Source organism: Anser cygnoides, chromosome 27, assembly GCF_040182565.1.
Source record: "Anser cygnoides isolate HZ-2024a breed goose chromosome 27, Taihu_goose_T2T_genome, whole genome shotgun sequence".
Taxonomy (NCBI): domain Eukaryota; kingdom Metazoa; phylum Chordata; class Aves; order Anseriformes; family Anatidae; genus Anser; species Anser cygnoides.
This window is the reverse complement of record NC_089899.1, coordinates 1,663,480-1,681,168: the sequence shown is the minus strand read 5'-3', so window position 1 is coordinate 1,681,168 and position 17,689 is coordinate 1,663,480. Positions and strand designations below refer to the sequence as shown.

Genomic DNA, 17,689 nt, shown 5'->3' with positions numbered 1-17,689 from the left:
TTTCGTGGAGCTGATCTCTATTTCAAAGAAGGCTGCTCCTGTAGGAATAAAACATCAGCACTGGCGTGGGGTGGTAAACAAGGCCCTAGAAATCTTTGCCACCCAACTTCCTTCCTTCCCTTCTTAAATACCCTGAACGAATATTACTACAGTAGCTCCAGTCCCATACAGTTGAGAACACTTCATGCAAAATAAAATAAAATAAAAATCAATAACAAAAAAAGGCAGAACACTAAAACCAGTCACACACACACGCCAAAAAAAAAATGGAAAAAAAAAAAGAAAACCAACCCAAAACCAAAACAACCAAACACCCAAACAGAAAAGCCCCTCCCTGGCTACACAGGTCTGGAAATTTCGCTGTTTCCTCATCACCCCTGGGAGAGGGAAGGGCTTTGCCTAGACACAATCCAGCACACAGTCACCAGCAGTTCTCGGCTCCAGCAGATTCCCGAGGTGCCAGACCTAATCCTGCCCCAACTTGCAGGCGGTGCGTGGAAGCCGTGGGTTCCTCTCTTGGTCACCAGATGAGCGAAAGGAGAGGCAGGCCCTGAGGAGCTGCCCAGGATTGCCTGGGTGCGGAGAAGGCAGTACGTGGCAGCCGGTGCTCGCCACGTAACTAAAGTTTCTGCAGACCTGTGAAACGTTCCCAGGATTACTGCTGTCTCTGCCTAATGTACAGCAGCAAAGAGGGCAAAAAACGACCACAGAATCCAAATCCAGCCACACTCCTGTGAGGTTACTAACTAACTACTACACAGACACTGCTTCGTCATCCGGCACAGGGCTACGCATGCTCCTGGCTAACTACGGGGGACTCAAAGGGCACCGCGGGGGAGACACAACCTTCCAGGTTTCTGCGGTGCCTCCCTCGATTCCTACGACTAGACAACATCTACAATAACCCACGGACTTCCCACAGGCCCCAGAGGGCACTGGCCCCAGCATGCTCCAAATGTTCTCCTTTAATCTGGCCAAGGATGGCAAGCTGGGGCCTGTACCCTTCAAAAAGAACACGGCTCATCTGACACAGAGCAGGACATCTCTGGGGACTGTTTCCCAATAAAAGAGAGAAGAAAAAAAAAGAAAGAAAAAAAACCACCCAAGAGCAACTGCGATTTGCTCCATTTAATTTCAATTAACTGCAGCCCTTAGAGGCTGGGAGAGATGCCAATCTAGCAGTTGGTTGGCCTTCCCCATGGGGACGCCTCATTTCTCAAATGCCCCTTTCCCAACCAGGCCTTTGCTCTCAGCTTGAAGAAGTTTTAACAAGTCATTAAATCCCACTGCGTTAAACTAATAAGAACTTTGAAACCTGCAGTTCTTTTTTCCTCTGGAGGATGTGACTGAACAGTGCAAAGGGCACGCGGTCAGGGAAGCACCCTGCTCTGCAGTGGGGCGGCTGCTACCTCTGGAAGCTCCTGACAGTGACCAGTGTTACTGGCTCCTGTTAGAAAGACACAAAATTGTTAGGGCTGGGAGAGAGGAAGAGGAGCAACTGATGTCCTCAGCGTGCTGGAACCTCTTCTCCCTCTCTAGGTGGGGAAACAGGCAGCTTATTCTGCAAAAGGCAAGTGGTTCCCTAAAAAACTACTGAAAAAATGCAAAGGCTGCTCAGCCCCTTCCCCTAGAAAATGGTAAAAATGTTGGAGACAGTGTGGCAGCAGGGAGGCTGGGAAGGCAGCACAGGGACAGCTGCAGTCTCTGGACCACGCCACAGCCATGGCAGGGTCCAGAGAGGCCTGGCTGTGGCTTGCAGATCCTCCCTGTGGAGGATTCAGGAGCTCGGATCCTCTCTGCCCTCCATCTGGGTGTTCAAGGGGCAGTGAAGTGGCTGCGGCTGGTCTCCACGCTGTCCAGGCAGCTGCTGGTATGGTGGCGTATCCTGCCTGAACAGGCCTCGAGGCTGTTCCGTGACCGTAATTGCTGTCAGCGACCAGTCCCAGCTCAGGCTCCCCTCCTCCGGAGGTGTCTCCTGCGAGCACGCTGCTGCTCAGTTGCTCTCCACCAGCTTGGCTAGTCCCTGACGGATCTCACTGAGCTCAAATATCTTCACATCCATTATCTCCGCCACCTTGGTGACTTCATTCTGGACCTTCTCCCTCTCAGCCAGGGTCTCCGCCAGCGTCTGCTCGGCCAGGTGAAGGCGCCGCTCCAGCTCTGCGTTGCGAGCCTCCAACTCCTGCCAAAGGACACGAGTGCAGTGAGGCGGCTGCCCCAGCACCGATACCTGCTGCTCACGGACCAGCACGCTTATCTCCACCAAACAGCTCCACCGGCACCCCAGCGCAAGGCTGCCCACACCCAGCCACCCCAGGACTGCAGCAGCTCCCTCACAGGGGGTCCTCCCTATCTTGAGTCACAGCACCCCACGTGAGCATGTGTCCCTCAAACCCAGGCATCTATCTGCCTGCAGTTTGAGCAGGTGCTATCAGTGCAGACCCCCCCAGATACCTATCATCTCCAGGTCTGATGGCATTTGATGTTTGCAGACACTATCCTTCCATGAAAACCAGTGCCTCAGTATGGGGCCGAGCCCCATAGCAGATCCCCTCGTCCAGTAGCTCAGAGATAAGCACGCGCAGGCAGTGCCCCCAGAGACGGCACAACAGATCGTGCTTCCGTCTGTGCCCTTGCCCTGAGGTGCAGAGCAGCTTGCATGCCTCCTGCCAGCCAGATCGAGCCACAGCTCTTCTCCCCTAGCCACCCCTGGCCATCCAGCAAGCTGAGCAGGACTTGAGAGAGGTAGAGGGTTACAGGACACCACCATCCCTCTCCAGTCCCATGTCAGGGGCTACAGCAAGTGCTAGGGGAGAGTACGTGCAGGCTGGGTTCACTACTGCCTGCTTATGGTGCCCCACGTTGTATCTCTGAGGGACACAGGTTGGGTGGAGGAAGGCAGAGACATGGGCAAGGACCGGTCCTCACCATCCTGAGGCAAGAGAGGCGTGGCAGCTCTGCAGCATTCCCTCTTTGGCTCAAACGAGAAATGGGGACGGGTCCCTCTAATCCAGGTGCAGAGGTGTCCCCAGATCTGCCATCCTTACCTGAAGCTTCTGCAGGGTCTCCTCACGCTCGCCCTCTGCTTCCCATCGACCACACTTCTGGCTTTTTAGCATCTGAATCTCCTAAAACACAAAAAGAAAGAGCATCACACCAGATCCACCCGTCCCAGCAGGGCCACCTCCCACCACAGAGCCCAGCAAAAGCCCCTTCCCTTGCTCCATGGATCACTTAACCACACTCAGCTCCAAAGTTTGGCTTCCTTCATACCTCCCTTTCTGACCTTCCAATTGTGCCGTACCTGCTGCCTCTAAGCCCCAGACCCTAATCAAGATGACTGGCTGGGTACCAGCAAGGCTCAGTGACTGCTGCATCCTTGCTCAATATCCCATCCCAGGCTCATGGGGGTCCTGCTCATCTGCTGGGTCAACACTCTGCCCCACTTTGCTCCAGGGTTTTACCTCTACCCCAAGCAGGTCTGGGGTGGGGTAAGAGATCTCTTCAAAAAGAAAGAACCCCAAAACACGTGCCAATCCCAAAACACCTGCCTGCCCCAATCTCTGCTGCGTGGCTCCAAGCCTAAGGCTCCGGTCACACGCCCTGCTGAAGCCCAGCTACCAGAGAGCCAGCAGTTGTGCAAAGCGGAGAGATTCTTTACACATCTCCCTTCCTTCACAGCCTCTGTAATTAAAACTCAGCTTTAAATCATTAATTTAAATGCACTGAAAGCAAGAAGCAATTATTCTACCAGAAGCTAACTACAGTTGAAGATGGTTGAGAGGGGAAGGGGTAAGACAGCCCTGTCATTTGTGCACTGGCTGAGACTCTGTGCTTAAGACCCTTTGCATGGGAAACTCCCAGCACTTCACCAACACTCAGATTTGTCTCTCTGGGGAGAAGAAATCACTGAGGGGGCTGTGCTGGCTTATGGAAGCTCCTGGATTGCATGGGCATCTCATGCAGGAGCTTGAGGTGCCCTCAGATCTCAGACAAGCTATAAAGGACAGGGTATTGGTGACTGACAGCCCACCCAGATTCAGGTTTTCCTCTGCTTTGAGGGAGTATTACCTCGTCTTTAGCCTTGATCAGTAGTTCCAGCTCCTCCAGGGTCTGGCTCAGCTCTTCCTTGTTGTTCTCACTGGAGGAATCATGAGCCCCCTGCGACTCCAGTTCTGCTACCTACACAGAAGCGAGGAAGGCTCAGAGATACAGAAGTGTCCCAATGTCTTATCACCAACAGTCATTCTCTCTCACGTTTTGGCTTTCTTACAAACCCAACAGGGCTCTCACAACAGGGTAGCAGCTTCCCTCCTGTTGTTGTTAGGAAAAAAGTTCCCTCCTTCTGCTCTGCGTAGACCATGCACAGAAACGCACTGCAGCAAAACTCTGTCTAGAGACTCTGTCTCTGCTTTCTGCTGCAGTTTTGCACTTCCAGCAAGTCCTGACTGGCTTCAGCTCAAGCACGTGAGCCTACAACCCACAGCTACGGCCAGGTCCAGCACCATGTACACCCCCAGGCTGATATTGCTGAGGGCAAGGGAGTTACTGCAGTTCAACCAGAGCAGAGCTGGCAGGAAGGGTTTGCCCAAGAGTGCTCCCCGTTCCTGAAAAATTCAGCCCAGTGGCTTAAATTATTCATGAAGAGGATTCATTTTTAAAAGCTCGTCAGAAGGTCTGGAGCAGCTGTTGATGAGGCCCAAGCTCTCACAGGGCTTGCAATGAGCTCTACAAGCAGAGCTCTGGAGCTGGGTACTTTCACACGGTCAGGCCTCGAACCCCTGGTGTGACACGAGTCCTGCACTAGGATTCCTGTAACTGTGACCACGAGATGTGAAGCTCACATGGTCATGGCCAGAATCAACCAGCTCTGGTCCCCAAATGCCCTGGTTTAGGGACAAAAATCTAGATGTTTCACTGAGCTCCAGTTTATTCTGTGATCTTTATAAAGTCCACAGTGGCTGCCCCTTGCCCAAACCTTAAGAAAACCTCACTCCTAACCCCGGCTGTGAGAACAGCCACCAAACAATTGAGAATGCATGGAGCAACGGCAGGGAACTGGAAGCTTGTCTCAGCCAGCCCCCAAAATGCACATATACATACGCACAGCCAAGACCTACGCTATGCCTAGGGCAGCCTTCTGCTGCAGAGGAGAAAAAATGTTCTGCGCAACTTTTACTGCCTGACTCCAGCTCTGAGAATTAGCAACGGGCACAGTGAGTCCTGGGGGACGGTTGTTTGCTGCACAGACTGGCCACACAACAGCCATCAAGTGGAAACAGCTGTTAATTTCTCTAATCCCTGCTGCCTTCATAGTGTGTGATCTAGAAGTCAAATGCTTTTATGCTTCTTTTTCCAGGGCTCCGGAGTCCTCTCCCAGCTGAACTCAACTGTCCTAACACCCTTTCCCAGATACATTGCTGCCATTCCCTCCCAAGAAACCCAGCTGTGTGACTGTCACTGCTCTCTCCAGATGCACACAGGGCTCCTCAGTTGATCTGCGACCTCTCTGACATTATGCGGGTCAAATGATCCTATTATTCTGACCGAACAAGTGCTTGTTTGTACTGTGCCACACGGGTTTCACGATGTCGCAGCTTGGATTCCAGCTAATTATAGCAGATAGAGCAACGTCCATCCTTCCTGCCAGCAGCCAAAAGACTGCCCTGGTGTCCAGCTCTGGGGAAGCATGGTCCTTACTCAGCAGTGCTGGCAGCTAGGAACTACCCCCAGAAAATCTGAAGGGAAGCTGGCATTTTGACTTTGGGCTCTGTTTTCCTCCCTTTATCTGCAGGGACTCAGCACAACCCCAGCTTGCTGTGCAGAAAACAGGAGCTCTTCTGAGAGGTCCCTTGTTATGTGGCCTTATTCTTCGGCATGTTTCCCTGCCAGGCGCATGCAGCATCCTGGATCTGAATCCTGTCTCCTGCTGACACTGAGGGAACCTCAGGGGAGAACGGGGTCAAGGGCACCATCTGGCTCTGGGACAGGGTTTCCTCTGATCTGCTCTGCAAGGTCCCTGCAGTGCTCACCCGTTGCCGCAATGTTTCCGTCTCCTCCTGATACGCAGCCAGCTGCTTCTTCCACTGGTCCACATTGGCGTTGGCTTCATGGAGAGCAGCCACGAGTTTGTTGTTGTTGTCCTGGAGACTGAAGAATTCAGCCTCCCACTGGACCTCACTCACCGAGCTGTGTAAAAGAACAAGGGGATGTGCAGGACAGTGTGAAGGTCTCAGTGTAAAGGTCTTGCTCCCTCTGCCCCAGCTCCCCAGTGCAAACACACACTGAAGCCACGCTCCTGGAAGTGCTCCCTCTTCCTGCACAGCTATTTGACTTTCATCTTGCTTCCCAAATTTAAATGCTTCCTCCAGCCCTTGAATCTACTTCTTTCCTTTATCCCCACATAATATTCGACTTCGAGGCCGCAAGTGCTTTCCTGAAACTGCAGAAACCACAGTGTGAGATTAATGGGGAAGGGGGGGGTGATACAACTACTAGAAAGGGGTTCTGAAACATAGGACTCTGAATCCATTTTTAAACCCTTGTTGGATCCAAGTTTGCTTTGAATGAAACCCTACCACCCTAGACTCAGAAGGTAGAGCAGGACATTTGCTTTTAACTTAAAAATATTCTAAGTGTTCAGCTCCCAGCTCAGCAGGAGCCACAGGACAGAATCTAGCCCAGAGTCTTTTGAACAGACAAAGACAGGAAGCAGCAGGGATGTTGCTGGAATCATCAGGGGAATTAACACAAATGCAGCCCTAGGCCAGCTGGAAAAGTGTGAACATCTTCTGGTATCACAGATTACTGATCTGCAGATAACTGGCAACAACTCATCCCTGCTGCAGGCACAAAGCATTCTCCTTCCCGTGCTGTAGCAACAGCAAATTTCACCTTTGAGCTGAGAGAACTTTCTCCCAGGGAAGAAAGGAAATTGGTACAGTGGAGGGTTTGGGCAGCAGCAGACTTAGGGCATTATTTGGCTAACTAAACAAGTAGTATTAGATTAACAGCATTTGGTCTGAGGCCACTCAGTTGTTCAGGGGCTCTATGAGCGCTGGGATGACAGGGACGTGCTCCAAATCCTGCCAAAACAGAGTTTAGCTGTTAGGAGCACAGAGCATTCATGGCAGCCTCACCCTTCTGAAAGCATCTTCTTCAGCCGCTCCTTTTCTGTGCTTATCTCAACATCGGCACTTTGGCTCCGGAATAGTTTATCTTCTCCTGGTCCATTGGAGCTGATGATGGGGCTGGGAAGTACCTGAGGGATGAGGAAGAGGAGGTTATCTTACGGCAGTGAAGACGAGCCACGTGGCCACAAGGTCCCTGCAAACTCATTCACAGAGCTAGTTCTTATCACACTCGTGAGAGACCCTGGCTCTCAATCCTAGCTCCTAGGAGGAGCTGTGCTCAACGTCTACATGACAAGGTGTGGCAAAGACCCTCACGTATGGCTCAGCAGCACCAGTCATGGTATAATTGTGACTTCAGAAGCTGCGTGGACGCATGGCTTTCTCTTGGATAGGTAAGCTAGTGTCTGTCCTGCTCAGCTCTTCCAGCAGCTGCCCTGTTCTGCTGCTACGTCCTCCCTTTCCCTGTCCCCATGCCATGCTGGGGCAGCGATCCCAGTGCACAGACACCCTGAGCAGGTGGGCTCACAGCTTGCACACACCAGCTATTTCTCCTTCCCAGCTTGAGGTACTGAATTCTCTGGCCCCGAGCTTCCCCCTGACAAATGTCAGAGATGTTGCAGCCTGTAACCCAAGTCCCACGGCTGTGCCCGGCACACCAAGCTGCTCAAGTCGGCTCTTCCAGGGTTTTGCTGAATTCCTACCAGGATTTTCTTGCCGTTTCTCAGAGCAGTGGAAAGACTTCAACTCTACACACAGACCTGCTATGCCACCTGGGCTCAGTTGCAACTCCAGCTTCTGTACCTTGAGTTAAGACACGGCTCTGTATTCCTGCGTACATCAGGGCTAGCAGAGACAATTCGCCCTCCCGTGCTGGAGGGAACTGAGAGCAGAGCAGAGATGAATACGCAGAAATCAAAGCAAACTTTATATCCACAAAAGACCCTTCATGGTTTCCCCTCACAGCAGGGAAGAAACTTGGCTCACACGGGGCAAACTGAGCTATAAAAAGACTCCCTGAGCAATGAGCCTCTGGGATCCTAAGTTGGGGGCTGTGAGACCAGGTGGCTGGTGAGCCTGCTGGAGCTGATAGGTAGCCCTTACATGCCTGGGGTAAGGACAGCCACCTGCCTTTGGAGTCATCTGACATCTATAAATAGAGCCAGACGGGGCCACGGGATGTATCGAACACCAGCTTCAAGAAACCTTCCAGAGAGCGATCAAGAAGCGAGACCTGCAAAACTCAACCCTGCCTCACCTTGCTAGGTACTAGAGGCTAGCAGAGAGCTGCTGGCCTGGGATTTCCACAGCTCTGGAAGTCTGAAGCCTAAATAAACTAGTGCAGATGCAGAAAATCAGAGCGCTCTGATTTAATTTCAGCAGACAGATCCGCTCTCTGCTCACTCGCAAACAGAAACGCAATCAATTATTCAAGGGTGAAGCTCCTGTTTGAAGCTCTATTAATGCAGAGACTGAAAATCAGCAGCGGGACGGCAGCAGAAGGGCTGATGTGTACGGGCTGGGAGAGGCAGGACGAGGTCCATGTGCCCACGTGGCAGGGGACACTGCGTGTGTCACCGTGTCGGCATCCCGGCTGCCAGATGGCTGCAGGCAGGGGCCTTGCGTCCTTGTGTGTGAGCTCTCGTGTGGAGAGAAGGGGCAGGATGGGAAGAGTGATCGTGGGCTCAGTTGTGGCAGTTTTAGCACTGCTGAGTCAAGTACAAAGAACAAATTGAGCCTTAGCCCATCTACCAGACCCGTGTTTAACACTTTCCGACCACCTCATCCCTTCGGTTGCAAGCTGCCAGAGCAGCACAGGGGTGCTGGACGTGTCTGTTGTGATACCTGATGCGTTCTGCCTGGTACAAACAGGAGAGCAGGGAGTTTCTCCACTCCCAGCCTGCCTCCCAGCCGGGAGAGCTCTCCAGGCTGCAGCTGGCTGTGAATCTCTGTCTTGGGCAATTATTACTGACCAGGGAGTCCTTTACCTAAAAGTTTGGTTCTGCTGTGAATGCTTTGTTCTGCTCCCTTCTTCATTTGCCACCCATCAGGATGGGGTTGAGTTAGTGGGAGCCATCAGCAAGGCAGATTTTCCCCATTTTTCCACCCCGGACAACATTTCCAGTCTCCACAGAGCCACCGCCTCCACCTCCCTCTCTTTTCACTGCAGGCCAAGGTACTGTTCGCACTCCCTCCTCCTCCTCTGCTGCCATTCCATCTGTACTCAACCCAGAGAACGCAGCGTCCTCCATCCTACAGCTCCTCTCCTACTGCCAGGAGCTCGGGGAAACACACAGCCACCTCTGGAGCACACTATTTGGGAGAGGAACTTCACCATCAACGCTGAACTGCTGCACCATGAGAAAAAGACAGGAAGGCTTCTCCACCACTAATCCTCTCCTCTCCACCCTACCGCTGTTGGAGTTGATTTAGTTATCCAGGGAGACAGGTAACAATTGCAGGCGTGACACGTGTGAGAATGATACGTGATGGGCTTAAGCTTTCTGGCTTGGTCTCCTGGGGAAAAGAAAATTGAATGACTGGCTGTCACGCCTGCAGCTCTACCTTCGTGGAGAGTTCCTGAGGTAGGGGAGAGTGAGTTCTGCTCTCACAGCACAGCTCCTTCTCTTCCCTAGTGGAAATAGGACAGAAATGGGAATAGTCTAGTGAGGACTTCTCAGTCACCAGTGCTAAGAAGTCTCCGTCTTTCCACAGACCCCCATGGACAACACCACCTTGCAGAAATGCTTGTGAGAAAAAACCCCCTGCAGCTCCAAAAACAAACAAACAAACAAAAAGCTGGAAATGCCTTGCATCTTCCTTCCTACAATCTTCAGCCAGGCAACACACACTCCTGCATGCTGCTTGCCTGTTACCGTCACACTCAGCCCTGGGAGAGCCGTTCTAAAGAAAACAAAATCAAACCCACCACCAACAAAATACCCCAAACCTCTTCCAGCATGGCTTTACCAGACATCAAATGGTTACGATAGTTTAACTGTCAAAGAGGGAGGACTGTAAACCCTCCCAGGAGCTCCACTTAAGCACTATTTAATCCACTTCATGTGCTTCAGTAGAGTGACCTCAGGGCCACAGATGTCATCAAAATGTGAATCTCCAACCTCAGTGTCTGTCGAGAACGCCTTTGGGCAGAAAAGGATGAAGGATAGAAGCATACAGAAGTTACCAGAGATCAGCACAGGGACCATTTTCCCCAGCAGTAAGCTTTACCCACACCTGGTTCTGAGCATTACCTGGTGAGATGTGATATTCAGGGCAGGATTGGTCAGCTCTGTTTTGTCCTGGGACTTCTCCCTTGCCAAACGGGCTGCTTCTTTCACTTCCTGGAACTTCTCTGCAAACTAGAGGGGAGCGGAAAAGTCACTCTGCTGCTGAACTGAAATGCGGAACAAAGTAGAATCGATGTTTGGGTCACTCCTCCTCCCTTTGCTACTTCGTTCAACGTACTTTCTACTTTCTCTTCGATTAATAATAAAATTGAGGGAATAGCCCCCACCTGCCACTACCCACAGCACTCACAACTGTGGGATTAGCTAAGTAGAGATGACAAAAATTGAGCCCTAAATCCAAATTCATTTTGTGACATTCAGGACACTGCAAATATTCCTTTAAAGCACTTCCTTGCATCGTGCATTAGACTTTAGCACAGTGGGAACAGCACTACATCTAAAGACCCTACAATCTTTTCTCCTGAGGCTGACCTCTCCTGGGTTTCAGGGACATTCACCCTACTGGGATCAGGGCTCTGGCAGCACCTGCCACGTTACCTGGGAGAGGTGCTGCTCCGAAGCAAAGCCCAGTCCATAGACCGTGTTGGCTCGGCTGTCTGCCCATTGTCCAAATTTCTGAGACGTCTTTGTGAAGGTCATGTTGGGGGTGATAGTGCTGTTGATGATTGCCTGTGGAGAGAGGCAAAAGTGAGTCAGACTCCACGCTGCTGCCCCAGAACGATGGTGTGAGATTGAACGCTGTAATGGCTATGCACCGTAGGGACTGCGGGTAGAAGCCCTGCTTTTAATGTTTAAAACAGCAATTCAGGGTGCTGGTGACCAGAAACCTTTCTAGTCCAGCTTTGTGACATGAACAAATGTAAATCTTCTTGTCTGCTGGAGAAAAAGGGAAAAAAGAAAAAGAAAAAAAGCTTAAGTACCACAAGCTTCATTGGGCCTTCAATGCTGGAATAGAAGAGGCAGAGTGTCTCTGGGGACTGAGCAACTTTCTGATGTTCTCCATTTTCATGGCAAGTAAGGAAAAAAAAAAGTAAAAAGCTTAAACTGCACTTAGGACTAGCTATTACGAAAGACTCTATTGGTTAGTGTAGCAACAAAATAAACTGCCTAGGAAGATTGCTGAATATCTGCCTTCAGGAGCAAGTCAGAAAAATGTCTGTCAAGAAGAATTTAGGGAGAGTTAAGCTTGTCTTGAGGTAGTGACTGAGCAGACTGCCTCTGAGAGCCCCTCAGTCTTTGTGCGTTCTATCTACAGGGTCAGCTTTGACACAGGATCAAGGCTCTCAGAAAAATCTCACGTTTTGCATGCTCAGAGGTAGGGAGGGCAGGGAGAGAGGAGGGGAGGCAGGAGGACATCAGACCCCACGGCACACTTTTCATCAGCACAGAGTCAACTGTCCAACACTAAACACACTTCAGCATGGAGACTGTTTTATCTCCCATTCCTTGCAGTGAGAATGCTAGTGCCCCGTGCCGAGAACTGACCAACTTGACACAGTGAACATCAACTGCAGAACGGATTTGGGCTGGAAACAAACTTGCTTTCAAACTGTGCGCTGCCCTCAGCGGACACTCCCTACCTTGGTGCCCCCCACGCTGATGATCCGGTACACGTTGCGTGTGGCATCGTAGAAATAGGAGACGGTCAAAGCGTGCTTGCTGGCGGGGATCCAGTTCCGTTTGGTGGCGGGATCGATCTGGAAAACATGGGCCCTGGTGCTGAAGATTGGCTGCTCCCTGCAACAGAGATGAACAGAGCTGTAAGGGCAGAGGGGAAGCTGAGCAATGGGGGAGGTGGATTGACTTCCTAGCACCCACGCTGCATTACGCAGTGCCAGGGGCACTTCTGCTGTTTGCCTCCACTCCAGGGATCCCTGACATAGGTGCTGAGCACTGCAGCTCCCACGGACCCGGATCTCTCAAACAGCAGCCTTGCACTGGTATCATCTAGTGTCCCTCCTTATCAGGGGAGTCATGACCAAAGCTCCCCAGCACTCCTGTAAGTTGCTTTTCAAAGATCTTCGGGCTTTTGTGTGCTCTCCCCAGAAGCACCCCACACCCTTGGCACTCCTCTAATGCCCGTGGACCACTGATGATGCTCCTGTAAAGTACAAGCCCAAGGTTTTTGTGTGTTCTTTTTGCCCACCATCCACGCAGCATGACGACAGCAGCTTTCCCAGCACAGCAGTGACCTCGGTCTATGGAAATACTCTTGATAAGGTAACAAAGCCACCAAGGGTGGTTAAATACAGGTAGAGGCTTCTACCTTCTTCTAGAGCTTCTCTGTTCTCCTCTGCTGTCCTTCACACATTTCCAAAGACCACAGCCTCGTCATACCAGCAATAACAGGACAGCCCTGAGGTTAGCAGGTCTTACACACGCATTCACCCGAGGATCAGCAGTCAGCTTGCGAGCAGGAGCACAAACAGGACATCACAATCTCACGTTTTGGACACACCAGCTGGTCCTACACAATGCAGCTGGCGTGGCAAAATTATGCTAATACTTAGTGGATATCTTAATTTCAGCCTGATACGAAGCTTTCTTTCACTGTCCCTTGGTACCTACGTGCACATTTCGTGGTGACTTCACCAGCTATACGATTCTCTGGCTGCTGGGCTGGGTGTACTTCCCGGGATATTTCCGAGCTGGAGCTCTGGGGAAATGGATGGATGGATGGAGGATGGGTTTGTGGGTTTGGGTTGTGAGCACAAGCAGTGCCTTCCCCCCCAGCACAGCTCTTCCTCCCTCGACTCACGCTTGGGAAGCGCATCCTGCAGCAAGAGGTCACGCTGCAGGATTAAAAGCAAGTCACTTAAGAATGAATTAGAGGAAACACTTCACCACACAATGTGCAGCTGCTGTGTGAAAGCACCGAACCAAGCACTGCCTGGATTTTGTAACCAGTAGTGTCTAAGCCGAACTGAGGAGTTGAATCTCGCATCAGGACGTAACTTGAGCATTTCAAGAGGCAGGAAGGAACGTTTCCGTGACACAACAGCCCAGGTGCACCAGCGGATGGGGTCTCCATTTGAGTTTGGTTAAAACCCAAGGCACTGGTCATTTCCACACTCCTTATTTACAGCTCGTGAAGTCTGATGGGATTGGATACATCCCATAACCCCCTCCCTGGGTACAACAGCTGCAAACAAAGCACAGTCACAATCGTGCGACATGTGAGCCCCTGAAATCCACAAATTTCTATTTCCAGCCCACTCCAAGTCCTCACAGCTGCAGTGAGCAGAACGAAGATGACTGTACCTGGTGTTTTCCATAGGCATCACCAAAACTTAGGAAGGAAATGAAATATTCCCTTCTACCTCCCAGTTTCCAGCCTTGTCCCCAGGCTACGGTCCTGACTCAGATCGCTTGCTCAGGAGCAGACTGCGTAAAGGCCTAAACCAGCCCCTCCTGAGCATCCTCGCCGGCTGGTTTTATTCAGCCACAGTCTGATTTTCAAATGAGACTCAAATTCTCTGGGCTCCACTAACAGAAGCTGTGTTTTACGCGGATCATGACTTATCCTTCAAGACACGAGACACAGAGTTAGGGAAAATCAACGGCCCTGCACCTTGACACCCAAGTCCTGGTCTAGTGTCAGACAGAACAAAGGAGGGACGTTACCTAGCTGTTGGCATTTGTTAGCAAGTGTAAGACAGACTGCAGGCCAAGGGGGTTAGTGCACGTCTCTCCTCCAGCAGCCTCCTTTTCAGGTCTCCTAGCTGGATTGAGGCTCCTTTTTGGTTTTGCCTCCAGAGTGATTCATTTCCTAGCGATGCAGAAACTCAGCTGTTATTTATCACGCGGAGCACAGACAGAGCGTTCAACCAGGCAGCGCTTAAGGGGTTCGTTTGTCCCAAGCTCGCAGAGCTTGTAATTTGTAATGATCTCTCATCACTAAATAAGTTTTCTTTCCCTGTCATGGAAGATAATTGGGTGAGCCGTGTAACTGGAGCAAATCCCTTTGGCAGCAGGAGCCGGCTGTTGGGAGAGGGCCACAGAGGAGCCTGGAAGGCTCTAACGTTTCCAGTCACACGCACGTGACGCTGGCTGCAGTGACACCGTGACGGAAAACCCTCCTCAGAGATCACCCCTCGCACGCACAGCAGTTATTCCTGTGCTCGCTCCTCAGCGGTGAGCTCTGCGCCCAGCTTCAACGGAAAGTCTCCTGCTGACCGCAGCAGGTTTGGGACCGAGCGGTGCATGGGACAGCCCCTGCCACGCGCCCCGACAGAGCTCTCTGCAGCACTCCTGGGGATAAACCTTCTCTGGCTGGTGCTGCAGCAGCACCCGGGAATTCACCCAGTGCCTGCAGCACGGGGCCGGGCACAACCCCAGGCACCAGCAGAGAGGATCCCCCGTGGCTGCCCCGTGCTGTCCCCCAACAAGATGCAGACAGCTGCCTGCTCATTTGCTTTGTAAAGTAGTCTCTGCAGGGAGGGGTCCCCACCCTGCCCTGCTCTGCCTCTACCATCGAGACCGGAGGTCTCAAAAAGAGAAAGGGAGCGAAGGGGTAAGAAAGCGATAAGAAATTCTCTCTGCGTGGTCTACCTCTGAGTCTTTCGATACCTGGCAATCTCACTGCCTTCCTCCTGGTCACTCCAGGACAGGGGGCACCCTGCTGTCTGCTGTCTCATAATCACAGTGTCAGTACTCAAAAAAGCCAGCATCGCCTTCCTTCTGAGCACCAGGAAAGGAAAATAAATAGCTCTGGAAGGTCTATCAGACAGAGCAGCCCATCTTCACAGGGCTTTGCTTACGCTTTTTCTACTTGCATGAGGCTGGCTTGGCTCTTGGCTGCCTGCTCACGCAGCTCACAGCCCTTGGGCACGAGGTCTTTTCCCCTGGTCTCAGGTACACCAAGAGATGCCCCAGGTACGTTGAAATACGCACTGCTGCTGGTGTCAGCGGGGAAGGGTGCTCTGCTTTTCATGTCCTTACATAATCGCCGCTGTCTTCGACGCTCCTCGTATGCTTGTTCATGCCTTATGGTCTTCCCTGGAGCAACAAAGCTTCACGCTGTCTCCGAGAGGTCTTTCCCTTCCAGTTAGGAACGCGAAAGTCGCCCACACTCCGTGAGCAGGCCTGCTGCCAGCTACACCAGATGTGCTTCGCTTCCAGCGGAAAGCAAACTGGTAGCAACAGCAGCAGGGCACGTCTGCAGCCTCACCTGCCTGCTTGGAGCCAGGGAAGGATCTCCCGCACCTGTCTCCCTCTGAGGGAAGCGAAACAAGAAGAATTTCAGAAGATTCTGCAATGTCTCCCCTTTCCTCACTGCAAACGGGAATAGTTGCTGCCACCTTGCACACCCCTAATAACGGAGGCTGAAGATTGCCCCATGAGGGCAGCCCCTCACTGCCTTCTCCCAACTGCCTGAGAAAGGTGGTTTTTTTAAATCCAGTAAAATGACACAAAATGTATCTAGCTAGTACAAGAATTTATCGCCGAGGATGCTGGCTGGCACGGAAACCTTCCTTTCACTGCTCACATACTCGTCTGACAAGGTTAGAGCAAACACTACAAAACAAAAGCTCTCCTAGGGTCTAAGCGGTGGAGTGCAAGAAAGACAGAGTGAGTAGGCAGCAGTGCAAACCGAGAGAGAAGAAAACCAAGCAACTGAGACTCTGCTGATGTGAGAATACGGGATGTGAGCTCCAGGGAGGTCCTGACGGCAGAGCCCGTGACGTTTGCAAATCTCAGGGCACGTCTCTAACAAGGTGCAAATGAGGTGCAATGGCTCCGCCTCACCCTTTCTATGTTCCTCAGCAGCACAGAACCACGGCAGGGTCTGACACAGCTCAGCACGGCTGAGTGGATTAGCAAGGTGGGGACGCAGGCAAGACCGAGTGGCACTGGAGGAAGTTCAGAGCAGGAAAAGCGCAGGTGCTGAAAGACAGATCTGAGATGCATGGGCAGAGTAATGTATGAGGAGCACCCGTCTGTCAGCTTGCTTCTGGCCAAGCTGCTGACCTCCTGTTTCCAAAAACACTACAGAGCATTTAAAAATAGTCTTGAAAGTGCACAGGATTCAAACTGTCATGTTCTCTCTCCCTCTACAGCCCTCTTTCCCCTGTGTTTTAAGAGTATATGCTCGATACGCCACGCATCCTCAAATGCTGACTCTTTTTTTCGTGCTCCCAGCTGGGAGTCCCTGTAACAATGCAGACATACCAGTGGAAAGGGCATGTGTAAATAAAACCACTCACATCCCCCAGGGCTGTCCTTCAGAGATGATTAAGAAAAAACGAATCAAATGAGGGAAAGGACAAAGATCTGGCCGAGACGCAGACATGATCAGCAAGTGTCTGATGGCAACTGGAAAGGATCCAGGTCTCCACTCTGCCTGCATTTGTACCCAGCCCTGGGGGAAGGGTAAAATCTAAGAGTCCCACACCCCGCAGATAGCTTAGAAGTAAATTTTCCCCAAGTGAGAGGTCCCCCAGCACTCCAGCAGCAGGCTCCCAGCCAACAGGCTAAACCAAACAGCTAAAAACAAAAATGGAGACACAACCTAACTAATCCATCTATTCCTTACGCGTTCCTTCCAACGGCAAAGCTCCTGGCTCCGGGACGCTGCCTCCTCTTGCTGATTCTCCTTCAGGAGAGCTGCTGGAAGAAGGTCACTGGTGTTTGGGGAGGATGCACAAAGAGAGGGTTTGGATCAATCGTTGCTGATCTGCTCACTGGCTGGAGTCTGCCTCTGGTCATTAGGCTGACACGCAAAACTGCTCACTGGTCTCATTTCTGCCTTGGTTCTTGTATTATCCTCATCGCTACGGTATCCAAATTGATTTCTTAATGAAAAGCTGCTTATTCCACCATTGCTATGAGAGCAAATCATTATTTGTCCTCTTAATTTATGGGGTCAGCGGGGTGGTGAGGAGCGAGTGGGCCGGAGGGACTGAGTTCACTGCCTCCGAGCGAGGGAACTCGCCAGGTTGGGACGCGTCGAGGCGCTGCCAAGACCCTGGGAGAACGCCCTGCAAGCACTGCCCGATGCCAAGGAGGTACAGGTGGCATCGGTTCACTCCCTTGCACTACTGCCATGCCTTACCTGGCGGGGGAACAGCGGGCAAAAGAGGTGCCAAAGAGTGGGGGAGATTAAAACCAGAGCTGCCTCTCCGATTCCGTGTAATCTGAACACATATGGCACCGGATTTATGGGCTGTCCTCGAGTGTCCTGCCTGGATGCCGGCTTTTCGCAGGCCTGCAAGCCTGGTCCTAAACAGGAGCTTCTGGAATAATCCAGGGCTCCTGCAGACGGAGCACGCTGGAGAATCTCCCTTGCAATAGAACGGGAGATGAGCC

At 51.8% G+C, this 17,689-nt stretch overlaps 1 protein-coding gene across 2 annotated transcripts in view; it reads right to left on the bottom strand.

Annotated features, from left to right (window-relative positions):
* HOMER3 (homer scaffold protein 3) overlaps nucleotides 1-17,689 on the bottom strand; it is a 30,121-nt gene continuing 12,432 nt past the window's right edge. For both annotated transcript variants that reach the window (XM_013199696.3, XM_013199698.3), the window contains 8 exons: nucleotides 11,962-12,118; nucleotides 10,919-11,050; nucleotides 10,385-10,492; nucleotides 7,140-7,261; nucleotides 6,033-6,189; nucleotides 4,072-4,182; nucleotides 3,048-3,128; nucleotides 1-2,182 (listed from right to left, as the gene is read on the bottom strand). In XM_013199696.3, the coding sequence (XP_013055150.2) occupies nucleotides 1,994-2,182; nucleotides 3,048-3,128; nucleotides 4,072-4,182; nucleotides 6,033-6,189; nucleotides 7,140-7,261; nucleotides 10,385-10,492; nucleotides 10,919-11,050; nucleotides 11,962-12,118 (1,057 nt within the window). In that variant the 3' untranslated portion in view covers nucleotides 1-1,993. The remainder of the gene's footprint in view (nucleotides 2,183-3,047; nucleotides 3,129-4,071; nucleotides 4,183-6,032; nucleotides 6,190-7,139; nucleotides 7,262-10,384; nucleotides 10,493-10,918; nucleotides 11,051-11,961; nucleotides 12,119-17,689) is intronic.